The sequence below is a fragment of the Artemia franciscana genome, chromosome 1, assembly GCF_032884065.1.
Source record: "Artemia franciscana chromosome 1, ASM3288406v1, whole genome shotgun sequence".
In the NCBI taxonomy this organism is placed as follows: Eukaryota; Metazoa; Arthropoda; class Branchiopoda; order Anostraca; family Artemiidae; genus Artemia; species Artemia franciscana.
In genome coordinates, this window is record NC_088863.1 from 46,037,754 (window position 1) to 46,054,495 (window position 16,742).

At 35.3% G+C, this 16,742-nt stretch overlaps 3 protein-coding genes and 1 long non-coding RNA gene across 5 annotated transcripts in view; 1 reads left to right on the forward strand and 3 right to left on the reverse strand.

Moving 5' to 3' along the window:
• LOC136030462 (uncharacterized) overlaps nt 1-16,742 on the forward strand; it is a 417,595-nt gene that overhangs the window by 229,376 nt on the left and 171,477 nt on the right. The gene's annotated exons all lie outside the window — the stretch shown is intronic.
• LOC136030498 (uncharacterized) overlaps nt 1-16,742 on the reverse strand; it is a 238,872-nt gene that overhangs the window by 142,368 nt on the left and 79,762 nt on the right. The window lies entirely within an intron of this gene.
• The window catches only part of LOC136042387 (uncharacterized), a 250,361-nt gene that overhangs the window by 93,191 nt on the left and 140,428 nt on the right, over nt 1-16,742 (reverse strand). The gene's annotated exons all lie outside the window — the stretch shown is intronic.
• The window catches only part of LOC136042484 (phosphatidylinositide phosphatase SAC2-like), a 62,092-nt gene continuing 50,659 nt past the window's right edge, over nt 5,310-16,742 (reverse strand). Inside the window, exons 11-13 of the mRNA XM_065727476.1 lie at nt 15,286-15,416; nt 11,146-11,479; nt 5,310-6,972 (exon numbers count right to left, since the gene is read on the reverse strand). Of these exons, the coding sequence (XP_065583548.1) occupies nt 6,722-6,972; nt 11,146-11,479; nt 15,286-15,416 (716 nt within the window). The 3' untranslated portion in view covers nt 5,310-6,721. The remainder of the gene's footprint in view (nt 6,973-11,145; nt 11,480-15,285; nt 15,417-16,742) is intronic.

A 16,742-nucleotide genomic window follows, 5' to 3' on the forward strand; every position in this document is an offset into this window, starting at 1 on the left:
CTGCAATGTCTCAGAATCGGCTCAGGGGGTGAAGTTTATACTTTCAGACACTGCTTGGAAAGAAGAGAAGGAGTGGTAGGGTAAGCAAATGGAAATATTCTGTTTGAGGATGGGAAAGGGGTTTGGTTTATTTTTTTCAATAAACAAATTTTAACTTTGATATTCAAAAATTCCTAATTAACATATAATCACTCCTGAATTAAGTAGCGAGGTAAATCAAAAGAAATTCCGTGTGGCCAGGTTCCCAAACTTACGTGTTCGAGATATTTTGAAAAACGGTTGGTATCAAGTCAAAATTGTCAGGAAGTGTTGAGATATGTAGGAGGGAGGGGTGTAGTGGGCCTCAATGTTTGACTCAAGGTAGGGAACAAGGTTAAATCAAAAGATACCATATACATCCAGGTTATCAAAAAACATATTTACCTAACTTGGGGAATGAAGTAAAACTTCTAGGTATTGGTGGGGAAAGGATAGGATCAAAACTAAAAAATGGAACTTTAGAAGAAAGTATAAACACAATAAAAATATTCCTTTCCGTTTGTTTCACGGTTTTATTTCGCTCTTTTTTTAGGTACCAGGTTTTTATTTTGTAATATATTCATTTTGTTCTCAGAGATGAGCTGCTTATCTTCCGTATCCATTTCATGCATTACCTAAATATCATGGGACAGCGGAGTGGTTGAAGCCTCGCCCGGGAACAAGCAGTACAGAAGTTCAATCCCTCCTGTCGTAAGGAAAGTAACATCTGTTAATTGCTAATAACAGTTTTCTTTTTTTTCAGAACATCGAAAATTAGGGTAAATTCGAAAAATTTAGGCAATATTTGCGTTCAAATGTAAAGGTTATATTCAGCTGTATGATTCTTCTTGATAATAAATTACATGTGATTTTTAATCCCATCAATTTCCTTTCAAATGAACCATTAATCAGCTCACTACGATGTTCCAGCGCCAAGCTATCTGAGGTGGAAAAGAAAAAAGAAAAGAGTAAAAAAAGATGTCGTATATGCAGAATATCGTGGTTGTAGCCACTTTTCTTGATTTTCAAGCCAATATATTTCCATCTATTCAAGCGAAGTGGAGGAAGTTTCTTATATAGGGGTTTTGGACAAGGCAGTTCGAACAGTATACTTCTTGTTTTGATCCGACTCTATTTTTAGGATTTATGGTTTATGGTCTGTTACTAGGTTGCTAGGTACCCCTGCAACCCCCGGATGAAATAGTTTGGATGTCAACCTTTTCTTCTCTGTTACAACCATTTTCTAAGATTTACAATAAAGCTAGGAACCTCTTCAGGAAACTAATCGTTAAGGAGTTATCCCTTTACTCGGTCTCGATTCACTGTATATTCTTTCGAGAGCATTCTGCCATATTTTACCTCTGGCCAGAATAATTATAATCTTCGCAATACAAAAAAGCCTATTCATGTTCCTTTACTCCTTGTGTAAGTCAGATTCCAATCCTTAGTAGCGAGTCATATTGTATGCAATAAGTTGCCTGAATCAACTTGAAGGTGCCACTCATTAAGCTTGTTAAAAAAAATTGTTAAAAATTCTTTTGTTTCTTAGAAGCTATTTTTCTATATTTATTTATTCTTCTTATATATTTATTATTATTTTATTGGAGTCTCTTTAATATACTTAATTAATCTGGTCTATTCAATCTATTTAGTTTTTTCCATAGTTTTTATTTATTCACATTTTCTTTTCTTCTCCTTTTTGCTCTTCTCTCTGTAAGGGATTATTTTATTTTTCTTTCTTCGCTTAGTACGTAACTCGTATGTCTTCCCCCTTCTTTACAGGCCAATGAGCCTTCGGGGGAATAGTAAAATATATTATTGTATGTGCATTTCATGATGATTGAATCTTATCTATCTTATCTTGACGCATGCAAAAATACACAAGAAACATAGCTAAGCATAAAACACCAAATGTAATGAGTAAATTTTCAAAAGGTGTTTTCAATAGTTTCATAATACCTAGAGTACAGAAACGTAAATTAACAATTGCTAAAATGAATAAACTCGATCATCAAATGAGACAAGATCAAGAGGACGACCTGAGAAATGTAAATTCACAATGAGTGAAAATGAACAACCTAGACCATTAATATCTGAAAAACATCTGAAGTATTGATACATGAAAATGAAAAACAAAAAAATGTGGTTAGAATACTTGATAAAACGACAATTGCAACAAGTCAAAAAACAAAGTGAAGAACAGAAAAAATATGCTCTTAATAGATAAGCAGCAGCAAAAATTACAACGACTCAAATACGAAAGTGAAAAAAACGATTAAAAGATAAGCTGCAGCAAGAATTACGAGGCAAAACGAAAGTGAAGGACAAAAACAAATGTAGTTACAAGACACACACGACGAGGAGGGTCAGAATAAATCAAAACAATAGTGAAGAACAAAGATATATGTGGTTAGAAGATTTGTGATAGTGAATACAAAGAAAAACACGATGAGAAGATAAGCGGCAGCGAGAATTACAAGAGATAGGGAAAACCAAAAGTGTCAAAAATGAAAGTGAGGGACAAACAATTTTGTGGTTAGCAGACACACGAGAGCTAGCATCAGAACATGTCAAAAATGAAAGTGAAGAACAAAGAATTGTGCTTTTAGAAGACAAGTGAAAGGAAGAATCAAAACGAGTCTAAAATGAAAATGAAGAAGAAAGAAATATTACATAAGAATAACGCCATCGCAATCTTCGACACCAACAAACTGTGGCGCAAAATCCAGAACAAACCTACGAAGATTCATAGGAATTGTTAATGACTAGTTGTTGGGACCCTTCAACGTTGTATGTATTCACTGTGACGTCCTCCAGCTTGAAAATCTTTTAGCTTTAGCTTCATTCTACGCAAGCGATAATCGAATGATTGTTTTAAGCTTCAAAGTAACTTCACATACATCACAGACCCCTGAATGTGATTTCGAATCACCTTCATATGGCCAAAGGTACCTTTTAGACCCCGAAGAAGCAGTTAAAGAACGCCTTGCACATCCGTTAAATTATAGGATCTCTCGTAACCTAATAGATCTCTTAGAAGAAATATTGCGAGATACAAACAACTACGCAAAAGGTTACATGAAACTAAGAGAAGTCGAGGACGATGTAAATCAACCTGCTGCTTCACTGGGGCAAGAGCCTCGAATACAGGACCAGTGACAATTAGAATCAATATACAAAAGCCTGCCGCGTAACCGTTTGAAACTGGCATCGAAGCCGCTGTTCTTCTGGTACTATATATATATATATATATATATATATATATATATATATATATATATATATATATATATATATATATATATATATATATATATATATATATATATATATACTGAATTTGAATTTTACGATATTATTTAATCTATAAAGAGGACCAACCAAAAAAACATTCCATTCGGGCCGCGCACCTATTCCATCCGAGCCTGAATTCACCAATCTAATTTCTTATATGTTTAATGTTCTTCTTGAGGAGCATTTTAGCTGAATTTTAGTTCTTGTGAGTAACAAGAAATATTTTTGAGCAAAATAAAAGAGAATTGAGGTAATTGAACAGAAAAATGTCCAATACAGTGAGAGATTATATCTTATTTTAAATTTTATCTATTCAAAATTCATTGGCTAACATCTTTTTCTGAAATTAAGCTGAAAAGAGAATTCAGTAAGAATATAAAAAAATTAACATTGCAGAGACAAGCAAATGTTCTTGTATTCTACAGAGCCAATGGCAGAAGCTATCACAAATTAGGATAAGAAACTCATCCATTGTCAAGCGGTTAATGGTTTTGAAAAAACTTCGAGTTTTTTTTTTTTTTTTTTTTTTTTTACCCTATGTCAGACAAAACTCTAGAAACAAAACAGTTGTTGTTAAGTTCTAATAAATGTAATTACCTAGTAATCGATTAGCTTGTTTATGGTTCCTCATTACTATTTAATTTCATGCATTTTTTAACTTCGCTTAAGCTAAAAATGTCAATCTATGCAGCAGTTATCTATAAATCAGCGCAAATAAACCAATTGATCATATTCCCCTGTAATTGTTGGATTATAGTAAACTAGTAATTTACAGAAAAATCCTAAGCAATGTAAGATATTTGTACAGAAGAGAGTAGAGGCACAAAGCACTGTTTCACATTTATATTAAGATATGTTCGTCGTAACAGGGAATGGTAATGACTATTGCCATTGAAATGACTTTTAAAATAATTGATTCAAAAGAAACTTCAAAAAAAAAAACATCTCACATATTCTTAATGTATTTTCCTTATAATGTATGAAATGGTAATGATAATGGTTTTTGAAAGAACTTGTAAATACATTAATTTAAAGGTTTTCTAAGGAGAAAATATTCAAAGAAAATCAAAGATCAACATTAAAACACAAAACGAATTTAAGTAAAGTCATATAAAGAGTTAAACTAGAAATAGACAAATGAAACGGAATATGAATAAGCAACTCAAACTTTAAAGAAAAATAGACATATATATATGGATAAATAAACAAAACTAGTAATGAGAAGAAATCAAAATAAATTTCGAATCAAGCTTAAGAAGAGCAGAGTTCAAAACGGGTAAACAATTTCAAATAATGAATACATATTCGTTGATGAAAAATCCCCAAAAAAGGCAATTTTCCCTTCCCTATCATTTTTGTCAAACTAATGATAAGCACTCACAATCAGATACTTTTTAATAGCTTTCAAATTTCGAAAAAATCTACCTGCTAAGAAAACAGGTACGATTCTTGACCCCCCCCCCCCCCCTTCTTCAAAATTGAAACAATCCGCTTATCGTGTTCTTAAAAGACATACAAATTTTAGGTACAATTCTAAGCTTACGATAAAATATTAGCGAAAACAGCATTAAGAACATTATTAAAGAGCAGTGTCGTTAAAAAGTATCTGGAGCATATTCTTTGAGAAGGAAAATTATCAGTTTTCCAAGATTAAAAAAATCTAAGTAACGTCGAGAAAATTATCGTTGAGCAAAGAGAAAAAAAAACAAAAAACACATCGATCTAAGCCCAAACAAAAGCAGTTCGCCTCCGAATGAGATGGAAAGAGGTCATAAGGACGAGGTGGATTCAGCTTTGAATAACATTAGAATGGAAGAGGGGCCAGTACAGCTAAGCGTTTAATAGGTCATAAAAAGTGAAACTTTGAATGGATTGGGCGGAGAAAAGGCATGAGAAGATTTGTTGGTCTCAGCCGGTTTGGTGCTGCAGTGAGCGCTGTTACTAGCAGTAGTAATTAAAACTACCAAGGCTAGTCTACGATAATAAGCAAGAAAAAATCAGCTTAATTCAGCTTTATTCAAAGAATACTGTGCATTACATTTAACTATAACAATATTTTGCTAAATTCATGGATTTAAAACTCAGAAAAGAAAAAGGAGAAAGTTGTGAGCCATGGAATGTATACTTCACAAAAAAAAACTTAAAAAATACTACAGGTGCAAAAATAAAAACCCTGATCGAGAATTCGAATTTCATTCAACAAAAATAGTCAAAAAAGTGCTCAAATAGCTATTGAAAGTTATTACGGCTTATATCATTAAATTTGATTTACCTAGCCTACAAAGTTCGATAACTTGGTTAAATTCAATACGTTATTACCTGTTATAACAATACCCACTAGGGAACGCAGCATAAGTCTAAAAAGTAAGGTTCCTCAAGTTTCAAGAGTTGGATACTCCTTGATACTGGGCACCAACAATGGCTGATAGTATATCCTCTCCTCGAGGTTCAGGTTTAGGCCCTTTAAACTTCTTCAGAAGGTTAAACTACCATCTCTAAACCTGGTTTTTTTTAAACTCAATTAAAATTTGCATCTAGTACCTGCAAAATATTAACTGAACCAGTATCCCGAGAAATTATGGAGTGGTTAAAAATTTTATTTTTAGGCAATAAATTTCCAATGTCGTCAAAGGGCACTGCTTCTCCAGATAAGTTATTTCTCAGGGGGTGGGGGAATACCTCCCATCTTCCTCCCAGGGGTGCCATTTAAAGGATTGTGAAGGGGTGATTGCCTCTTAGTCTTGATTAACATCTTTTTTTATATTTCTCATTACAAAAACGAAAACAAATTACCCCACCCCTATATTAGGAAGACTATCCTTTTCTTTCTTCATTTTTAAAATTAAAACAATCTATACCCTCACTTACATTTTTGTGAATTGGCACTCATCTCACTCTATCTCTCCGTAGCTAAGCGAACGACTGTAATTTAATTTTAAACTAAAAATCTCTGCTTTAATTCGGGGTAGTCATCTCTAGTCACTGATGACTCATTAGGTATGTAAACAGACCGGATGGATACTGCAGTATGGACGAGACATTGTATTTTCGTAGCATATTGAACGAGAAATTCCTAAAAAAAAATAACACAAAAAAAAACTAAATCAACAAACGCATAAATGAGGTATATTGAAGATTAGCAAAAACAATGTGTAATAGCTAAGATACAGTGCAAAAAATACTTTTTTTTAAGTTTTGTATACTGATTTTGAAGCCTTTGTGATTGATAAAGCTAAAACCTTCTTCGAATAAAAAAAAGATAGGAAAAACAAAACAAATCACAAACTATCACTACTTGCATTAAAGTATTAATTAAGATTAAAATTGAAATTTAGCAATGCCAGTCAGGCTTGAAACCCTATTTTGAGAAACTAAAGAAATGTAATTTTGAACTTGAAGAAAAAAGCAACTAAACTTCGATAAACTTTGTTTTGGATGACAACTTCAGTCTTTGGATTTCAGGCAGTTCTATTGGCTTTGGCCTACTACGCCTCATGTCGAAATTGCTCAGGTTTTGAACTCCTCTCGCTATTTTAGTCAGTGGATTGCCAGAATTCGGCGAAAGTATGACAATGCTGTCACTCAACCTTCCTAATGGACTTGTCAAAGCAGACAAAATAGTGCTGCCTGGAGTGGACGAACGACTTCCTACATCCGTACCTAAAAAAGAAGAAGAAAAATATAGATATTACAAATAGATATCTACAAGCAGAACTGTCAAATTACAAATAGAAACAAATTGCTTGTTTGACATAACATTCAGGTTCTGACAAGAAACCCAGTTACTATAGTTCAGGGATACTCTTCTATTTTCATGCCCCTCCTCCCCCCCCAAAAAAAATGCAAAACCGCCACACCAGCTCTTAGTTTCCACAAGTCTAGTTGAAATCCGTCCATCTTTTCTGGTGCCTAAGGGGGAGAGGAGAAGGAGAATAGGCTTCTAGTCAAAAATATCAATTTTCTATTAATAAAGAAATAAATTTTATAAAAACAAGATTTCAAACATTTCTAATTGAAATAGAGCGAATAAAGATCGAAATGCCGTTTGATGGCAACTTAAGGCAATGTCTCAATTTTTTAAGGAAAGAGTATACAAAAAAGCCCTTTTACGAGTTTAATGCCTTCCTGATTATGACAAGTTATTTACAGACAAGGTTTTTTCTCGTCAAAACAAAAAATGCCGTCAAACTTAAACGTGCAGAAATTGATAGTATACTTGAATCTAACTTTTGATTCCATGAAAAGTAAAGCATTGAATTTTTTTAATAGCAAACAAAACAAAATTTAAATGATTTTAAAGCTTTAATAGTCAAGAATTGTCAGAAATCAATTGGTCCTACACAAGTTCAGCGATGCTGCTTATGTGCTTTAACAAGTCCCCTATTTCACCTCCATCATTAGGAATAGCAAGATTTTTGGAAAAAAAAACTTTTTTACACCCATGATGGTTAATCAGAAGAAAATCAATATTTTAAAAAGAAATATAAATACTTGATGTTAGTCCAGGATCCCCAGATATGGTTCTCGGAAATGAACCGTTTCTCTGTGTCGAGCCACGCGGCACGACGACGATTATACATTTAAACCACCTAGAAGAATATCCCCTCGATTTAATTACCCTTTTTTTTTAACAAAAACATTGGTTTGGATCCTTTATTATTAAGCTTCAATGCATCTGCAAGTGGCAGCATCAGGGTCTATAATACCGTATCTTATATTGGCCCAAGAATAGCTTACCCAAGGTAGAAGGCCGAGGATATATTTAAAATATCTCCAAATAACCACTTGGGACTGTATATCCAGAGCACAGTTATTAAACGCGATTGGGGATGTAAGGACACCTTGTCTTACACCCTGGCGAACAGGTATGATTATCTATGTAATCATTCTGTCAGACAAACTAACTATGACAATTAGACGAGGACACATGTCATACAAAGTACGAAAAATACTAGTAGGCCTACTGACCCACGACTGTACACTTTCATGATGATATGCGCGCAAATTATCGAATCATAAGCACGTCTGACATCATTTCTCTCTAAGATAAGCGAGTCTCCCGATTTATCTGCATACCTCAAAACTAATGACAGTACCGTCAGTGCATGAGCACACCCTATTTCTTTCTGGAATCCAAATTGGTATGGGGGCATATGACATTTATCAATCAATTCAGGCATTATAAACTCTCAAAAATTTTACCAAAAAGATGTAGATACCCTTATTGGCCGGTGTGACGAACATTCATTTAAGGGTTTCTCCCTTTAAGGGACACAAGTAAGACGGCCAGTTGAAAATGACGAATGAACTATTTCTTTTGTGAACATCATTTGGAAAGGTAATGCAAGGTGAGAAGAAGTGAAGGGGGTTCCACATAGAGGTGTTTAGCGCACACGTGATCTGTACCTCTCCAGAGACGCTTCTTGATTTTACGGATTATATTATAAACGTCAGAAGCAGCTACAGTAAATGTTGACTTGACCCCTACCGAAATTATCTGTTCAAGTGTGACTTTGAAAAGATTTTCAATTAGCGGGTCAGGTTTTGAAAATTCTCTCGAGAGATAGCTCCGGATGGATGACGCAAACATATTTAATTTAAGATGAGTTTCATCAATTGAAAATGGAACCAAATTCTTGAGAAGCTCAAATAGTATTTCTTTTCGAGAAGATTATCAAAGCAATTCTGGGACTGGAGTATATCAACCTTATTCCATTCTACTACAGTACACCACTTAGAATCATTGGTTACCCAAACACGGTTAAATGCAACCACAATACTAAAAGACAACTATCAGATACTACAAAATCATTAAACACGCTTACATTACTGCAAGATTGGCAATACTACTGGAAACAAACACATGATCAAGGTTAGACATTGATCCACTGTGGTGTATATATGTAAAATCAGCAGATTTTGGCAAAAGAGCACTTTTATTTGGAATCAGGTGAAGAAGCAGAACTGTAGCTGAATTATCATTTCTGAACAAGTCACAATTAAAGCCCCCCAACAAAACAAAATGCAGGGGGGGGGGCTCTAATTTTACTCGAATCTTCACCCAATTTTCTGCATGCTAGACCAAACTTCGCTTCAGACCTTTCATCTCTATAGTCTGGCGGCAGGTATAAATTCACAATGACAGTATCAGCCACTTTCACTGCAAGGAATCGGTCAGATTTAGCAAACAGTTCGGAATTAGTATGTTTATCTATTATTATAGCAAGTCCTCCTAAGGCGTGCCTAGTTTTCTGTTGTTTTTTTTTTTATCGTTGTTTTTTTTTTCGCATATACGAAGTTAAGCACGTGTAATGGCACTAAATCGAGTAGTTTCATACTGTCAGCCGGGAGAAAAGGTTCCTATATTCACATGATTTTCCCAGCCGTTCTACCACAGCGATTTTTGCGTTGAGATTACAATTTAGGTTCCATGACACTAAGAGTTTTTAATATAGGGCTCAACCATTTCGAACGTATTGACTGTTCCGGCTTCATAGTCTTATTTGACGGGAAGTTAGCATGGTAGCATGTGTGTTTGGTGCTTTGACAGTTCAAACAGCGGATCAGGTTCTGACACTGGGTTTTCTTTGGTCGCACCGTGGTAGTTTTGAGCGCAATGGCCCAATTTCTTGGCATTTTTACACTGTGTCGACATGTGGCCGATTTCGTGACAATTGAAGAAACATTTCTTCAAAGGCATCTCTGCTTGGGAAATACAGCTTAAAGACGCGTGACTTCCCACATTGTTCAGCTTTCTCACAACCGGCTGTTAGGCTTTGCATATCCTCCGCCCTTAGGGACTCGGGAATTCCGTTAACTATACTGATATGGGAGGGATTTATTTTGCACCACAACTTAGATTTTGATTACTAATCGCTAACGCCAATTTCTCTGCAGTAGCCTTCTGCGCAACAGCTATCTACCACCCATTTTTCTGGTCTGAGTTCTACCTTGGGAGAATCAAGGGATTCAGCTTACGCAGATTCTATAAACGCTTTCCGCTCTGAAGGGGTTTTCAGCAGCGGGGGGCTTATAACAACTACAGAGTAAGACGGCTTTGTGGAGGCTTATAGTTAGGTAGGGAAACTGGTTTTAGTTAAAAAACTGCAAGTCACCTTTATTGAATCATTCTACGAAGTCTTCAAAACGACGACACATATCACTTACTTCAGTTGTTACGCATGCACTTATCTCTACTCTGCTTGCACGGATCTCGGTAGGCTCAAAAAGGAAGAATGTAGATGGTTGACGCTTTTCTTTAGCCGATTTGGCAAAGAATTTCACAATATCCAAGACCTTTTCTTTATCCTTAACTAACTTACGAAAGTGTTCCAATAGGCAAAATTTCAGAAGGATCAATTTTTTTTTTTCCACTCGGTATATTACCTCTGGAGAAAACATCCACAGTGCGATTAATAATCAATCGATGTGTTACTTTGGCTAGCATTGCTTTCGAAACAAAATTCAACACCGCATTCTAAACGACGTTTTCCGTGTCCATCTTTTATATTCATTAAATCACGATCGTAAATCCAAAAATCAGCCTTCGCAAAATTACAATTAATTCAATCCAACAACCAGCTTATAGACAGGCCGAAATGCCTGTCTCTTCACTTTCACAAACCAAACCACAAGGAAAGAAAAATCGGAAATATTTGAGACTATTAAATATTCTATCGGCACCGAGATTTATAAAATCAGCAACTATGTGATGAAATAGGCGGCAAAAGGATATTTTCTTACAAAATAAATATAAGTGTAGTTCTTTATTAATTCTCAGATTCAATAGCTTCACGCTTACATTTCACAATAAATAGTTAATTAAACACAAACCTGAGATATCTCGGAGGGGTAGCATCATATCTACCTTTGGAAGCTGAACAGGAGCACTTATGCGAATTTCAGGAGTTGCTTCAGGCAATTTTTCAAATGGGATGGTATACCTAGAGACAACCATGGGACCACTGTTGCTGAATGAGGTTGTGCGTCGAGTATCTTTTAGCAGCTTCGGTGATTTGGATTTTGGTGCCAAAGACGAGGAGGAAACTTTAGCAGCGTCACCCTTTGGGCTATGGACAGCAATAATTCCTGCAGTTGTTACATAAACGTCTTCTATGAATGGATAGTGAAAGTATGGGGTAGGGGCTCTTGATTGTGTATAATGCACCTTGAAAAGAACAACTTACTGAAAGGCTGTAAAAAGAGAAAAATGAGCGGGTTGTTAATAACGAACCACCCAACTAAGCATAATTGTGACATACTAGCATTTAATACAAACAATTTTAAGCACCATTAATTTAAAACTGGATTTCAAAACCTTGTATTATTTGTTTAATATAACTGAAGACCGGTCGAACCTTAGAATTAGAAGTAACTGATTCCTCTAAGATTACTCCTACAATTTTAAGTTGTAAATTTGAAATTTAGCTCCGTGCGTATTTTTTATTTATTTCATACAAAGTAAGTCCGATTGAAACTTAAGACTAGATGAAACTGACGTTAATGTCTCTCCTTCTTATCCAAAATTTTCAAAAAATTGTCGAGTTTGTCTTAGGATTAAAAAAGAATAAAACAACAAGCAATGAAACATTACTTAGTAAAGAGTCAGGCTAAAATACTAGCATTCCAAGCACAAATTTGCATCAGAATGCAGCCTTCCAAATCGTATTAGTTTCTTAAAGAGCGACAGATAAAACACTGCTTTAAGAACTCTGTGTCGACCCGGTATGCATTCTTTCCCTTCAAACAGAGCAGTTTAAGCCAATTGATTCCATTTTGTCCATTTTTATTTTCTTCCCTAAGGGTTTAGAAGTTTATTTTTCTTACCAAAATACCCCGTGTACTTTTTCCCCACTTACAAAATTGTGGGAAAGATAATTAATTACAACATTAATCATTCGAAGTTCAAATTTGCGGCAAATCACGTATTTCCCCAAAACTAGAGATTTTGGATAACAGAATTCTAGAGAATTAAAAAAGATTTTCATTGCTTGATTAAAATTAAATTTTTAGAAAGATCTGACAAAAGTACATTTTTATGGTAGTTTACGAAATTCTCCTTGGGAACTCTTACAAAAAGAGTCCAATAGTCAACATTAGAGTACAGCTACGGTGAAGTTCCGATTCTCTTGGATTCCCCGGTATATCTATTGGCGTCAGAGTAGTGCTCTAGGATCAAATTCCTCTTATTATACAATTGTCTTATAAAACTTCCAAACCGGGCAGCATACAGAATGCAGGAAAGACCGTGTGAATTGAAAAGAAATATTAGCAAATTGCAGTTGAAGCTCAATTTAGCAATTATTTCTAAGACGAAACAACTAGCTAAAAAAATTACAAATTTAGCAATATAGTAATAATAATAATTGTTCAATAATATCCGTCGGTGTAGTACTCCCCAGCGTAAACCACTTTTTCGCAACAAATTTCCCTTATTATTCAATTACCTTGTTCAAACAACATTTTATTCATTGAGAAAATCGCGCGATAGCATAATTTCGCTCTAAGAACAAGAGCTAAGAGCTCATATGGCACTTGTGACGAGGTCGGAAGAGCCAAGAGCTCATATGGCATTAGCTCTAGCAAAATTTTAAGAATTAATAGATTAATTTAAAAGGAAAATCAGAGGCTTAATGCCGGTCGGGATTTAAAATAAGAGCTCTGAGTCACGAAGTCCTTCTAAATATCAAAATTCATTAAGATCCGATCACCCACTCGTAGATTAAAAATACTACGTTTTTTTCTAATTTTTCCTCTCCCTTCGGCCTCCTCCATATGGTCGAATCGGGGGAAACGACTTTATCAAGTCAGTTTGTGCAGGTCCCTGAAACGCCTACGAATTTTCATCGTTCTAGCTCGTCAAGAAGCACCAAACTCGCCAAAGCACTTGATCCCCCCCCCTAACTCCCCCAAAGAGAGTGGATCCAATCCGGTTACGTCAATCACGTATCTACGACATTAGCTTATTCTACCCATCAAGTTTCATCGCGATCTCTCCACTCTAAGCGTTTTCAAAGATTTCCGGTTTCCCCCTCCAACTCTTCCCTCCCGATGTCACCAGATCTGGTCGGGATTTAAAATTAAAGCTCTGAGACATGAGTTCCTTCTAAATATCAAATTGAAAAATACCTCACGAACGTCACCCGTTCTTAAGTTAAAATTGCCTCAATTTTTACGGATTAACACCCCCTCCAACTCCCCCAAAGAGAGCGGATTCAGTCCAGTTATGTCAATCACCTATCTAGGACTTGTTTTTATTCTTCCAACCAAGTTTCATCCTGATCTCTCCACTCTCAGCGTTTTCCAGGATTTTCGGTTCCACCCAACTCCCCCAAATGACCCTGGATACGGTCGGAAGTTAAATCAGAAACCTGAGTTAAGAGGTCCTTCTAAATATGAAATTTCATTAAGATCCAACCACTCCTTCGTAAGTTAAAAATACCTAATTTTTTCTAATGTTTCATAATGAACCCCCCCCCCAACTCCCCCACAGAGAGCGAATCCGTTCCAGTTATTTCAATCACGTATCCAGGACTTGTGCTTATTTTCCCCGCCAAGTTTCATCCCGATCCCTCTACTCTAAGCGTTTTCCAAGATTCCAGGTTCCCCCCTCCAACTCCCCCCATGTCACCAGATCCTTCCGAAATTTGAAATATGATCTTTGAGAAACGATATCCTTCTAAACATCAAATTTCATTAAGATCCGATCACCCGTTCGTGAGTTAAAAATACCTCAATTTTTACGAATTAACACCCACTCCAACTCCACCAAAGAGAGTAGATTCAGTCCGGTTATGTCAATCACGTATCTAGGACTTGTGCTTATTCTTCCCACCAAGTTTCATCCCGATCTCTCCACTCTAAGCGTTTCAAGGTTTCCAGTTCCCCCTCCAACTCCCCCCAAACGACACTGGATCCGGTCGGGATTTAAAATAAGAGATCTGAGTTACGAGGTCCTTCTAAACATGAAATTTCATTAAGATCCGATCACTTTTTCGTACGTTAAAATACCTCAGTTTTACTAATTTTTCGGAATTAACACTCCCCCCAACTTTCCCAAAAAGAGCAAATCCGTTCGCTCTAAACTACAGAAGCACCACTCCTCATAGCTTTTGACAAAGTGTTTGAGATTTCATATATTATAAGAAGTAAAAAAAACGGCTTACGAATGGCAAGCGTAGGCTAATCGACTGCATAACGGAAAGCCTTTTATGATCTTTAAAATAGATTATAATTTTTTATTCAAAAAGTATATCTGAGTTTCAGCTGTTCAGATTTTTTCGATATTCGACATTTTTACTTTATTTGCAACCAGATGTAACACCAAAACTGTCTGCTACATGAGGTATTGTCCTGGCCCCATTTTCTTTTTATAGTTTGATGTGCCACTGTTTCTGGTTGTTTACCTTGGGTCAAAAGTGTGCTTTTGTTATTATTATTCGCTACACTAAAGCTATCGCTCGATAAAAATTTTGGAAACGTGTTTCAATTCAATTGGATAATTTTCGTCATTCATCATTTAGATATTGAGACAAGTGACAAGACTTCCAGAGCCTCAGCCCTAGTACAGTTCTAGTGTGTCTGTTCTCGTGCACAGGTGCTTGACTGCAACGAGCTGCAGCAAAGCATCCAGTTCCAAAGTCTAAAAATCTAAGTTTAGGCTTTGAACTTCAACCAATCAATAAGTCTCTGTTGCACTATACTTATATTTGCGCTTAAGAGTGGTGTTCACATGGATGTCTAGCTGAACTTTAATGTTTAAGCAATTGCATGGCCAGACATATATGTCTAGACATCGTTATGTCGCTGGACATATATATGAACGTCGGCAAATTCAACCAAAATTCTGGCAAACTTTTAGAAAAACAAATTGGGGTAAGAGCAGCAAAACATAAAGTAAGTAAACAAAAATAATAATAAAAAAATAAAATTTGCTAATGGTTTCGAGTCCCCCTAGGGTGTAGTAACCTTTACCTGTGCTCCATGTGACATAGCAGAAGCACATCTTCCAGAATCAGACCTAAGAGGAGACTGTAGATGTCGTCGAATACTACTTGGGCTAAGTCTGGCGAGTTGGTGTGTCACGTTCATCAGTGCCTTAGATCCTGCAAAAAAACCTCTTTAAAACGAGCAAGGTTGCGTTTTATGCTAAATTTCTGGTAGTGCTGGTGACATTATCCTTCTTCAATACAATACGAAGAAAATTTGAGATTTGGCTGAAGAAACCCGCCGGAAATTCAACATTTTAAGCCCAGACCTCCCCTAAAATATTGTAAACATTGGCATTTTTGTATAGTTCGTTATAATTTACTTTCAAATAAATTGTAAACTTTCGCAACCCAGGACACAGTTAAATGAGATCTGATTGTTTGAATTGGTTGTGAGAAAATCTATGCATCTATATACATATAAAAATGTAGAAGAAATAGAATTCAATTTTTCTAAGGAAAAGACTTAACTATGCTTTTTAAAGACTTAAAAATAGCTTATTGGTAGTAGAGGGCGTCAAATCAATATAAAAGAAGCATGGGTGAAAAACAGCACAAAAATAAAGCTTGAATTTTTACAGATAAAAGCGTTAAAATATAACTTAATTTCGATTATTAATTTTTACAGTTCAGCGTAGCAACACTGACGAAATATGGTATTGCCCAAAAATCTTTATAATTCTTAGAAAAATCTAAAAAAATCATGCTGGGTTAATAAGATTTTTTTTTATGTATTCAGTGCTTCAAATTTAGGAATCGGTCCCAAAGTCTCCTTGAAATCCTACATATATGCCTAAACGGAACATGTAAATCTTTAGGGATAGAAGCTATATTTAATAGATCCAAATTCAAAACTTGATAAGTTGTGCTCACTAATACCTTGGGTCCACCGAACGGCCCTTGAAAATTTGCAAAACTATATTTTATGCTCAACTTTAGTTATCTCAAGCGACACTACCCTTCTTCAATATTCAAGCAAAACCAACCTGAGATGTAGAGAAATTGTGGTGGTATAGTTACGTTTGTCATAATATGCATAATATTACAGGAAACCAGTAAAAAATTAGTAAATACATTTTTAATAAAACACATTTGATTTACAACGTTGTCTCCTTCAAAGATCATGGATTATATCTTCCACTCTGTTTGGCTTTATTGCAGCTACTTAGTCATCTGCTAAAACAGAATGATTTGATGTACGATTTCAAAGTGTTATCTATTCCAGATCAAACAATATAAAAATAGTCTGAGATTCATTCAAAGAGATCTGCCAGAAAAATTATGACCGCATATTTGGATTTGTTCATAATATGTATTATATTATTAAACTGATAGAAAAATTAGAAATATATTTTTAGTAAAAACATGCTCGGTATAGTATGTCGGTCCTACCATTCTTATTTCTGGTTCATTTGGAGTTCAAAATAAAAGCTAAAAGAAACT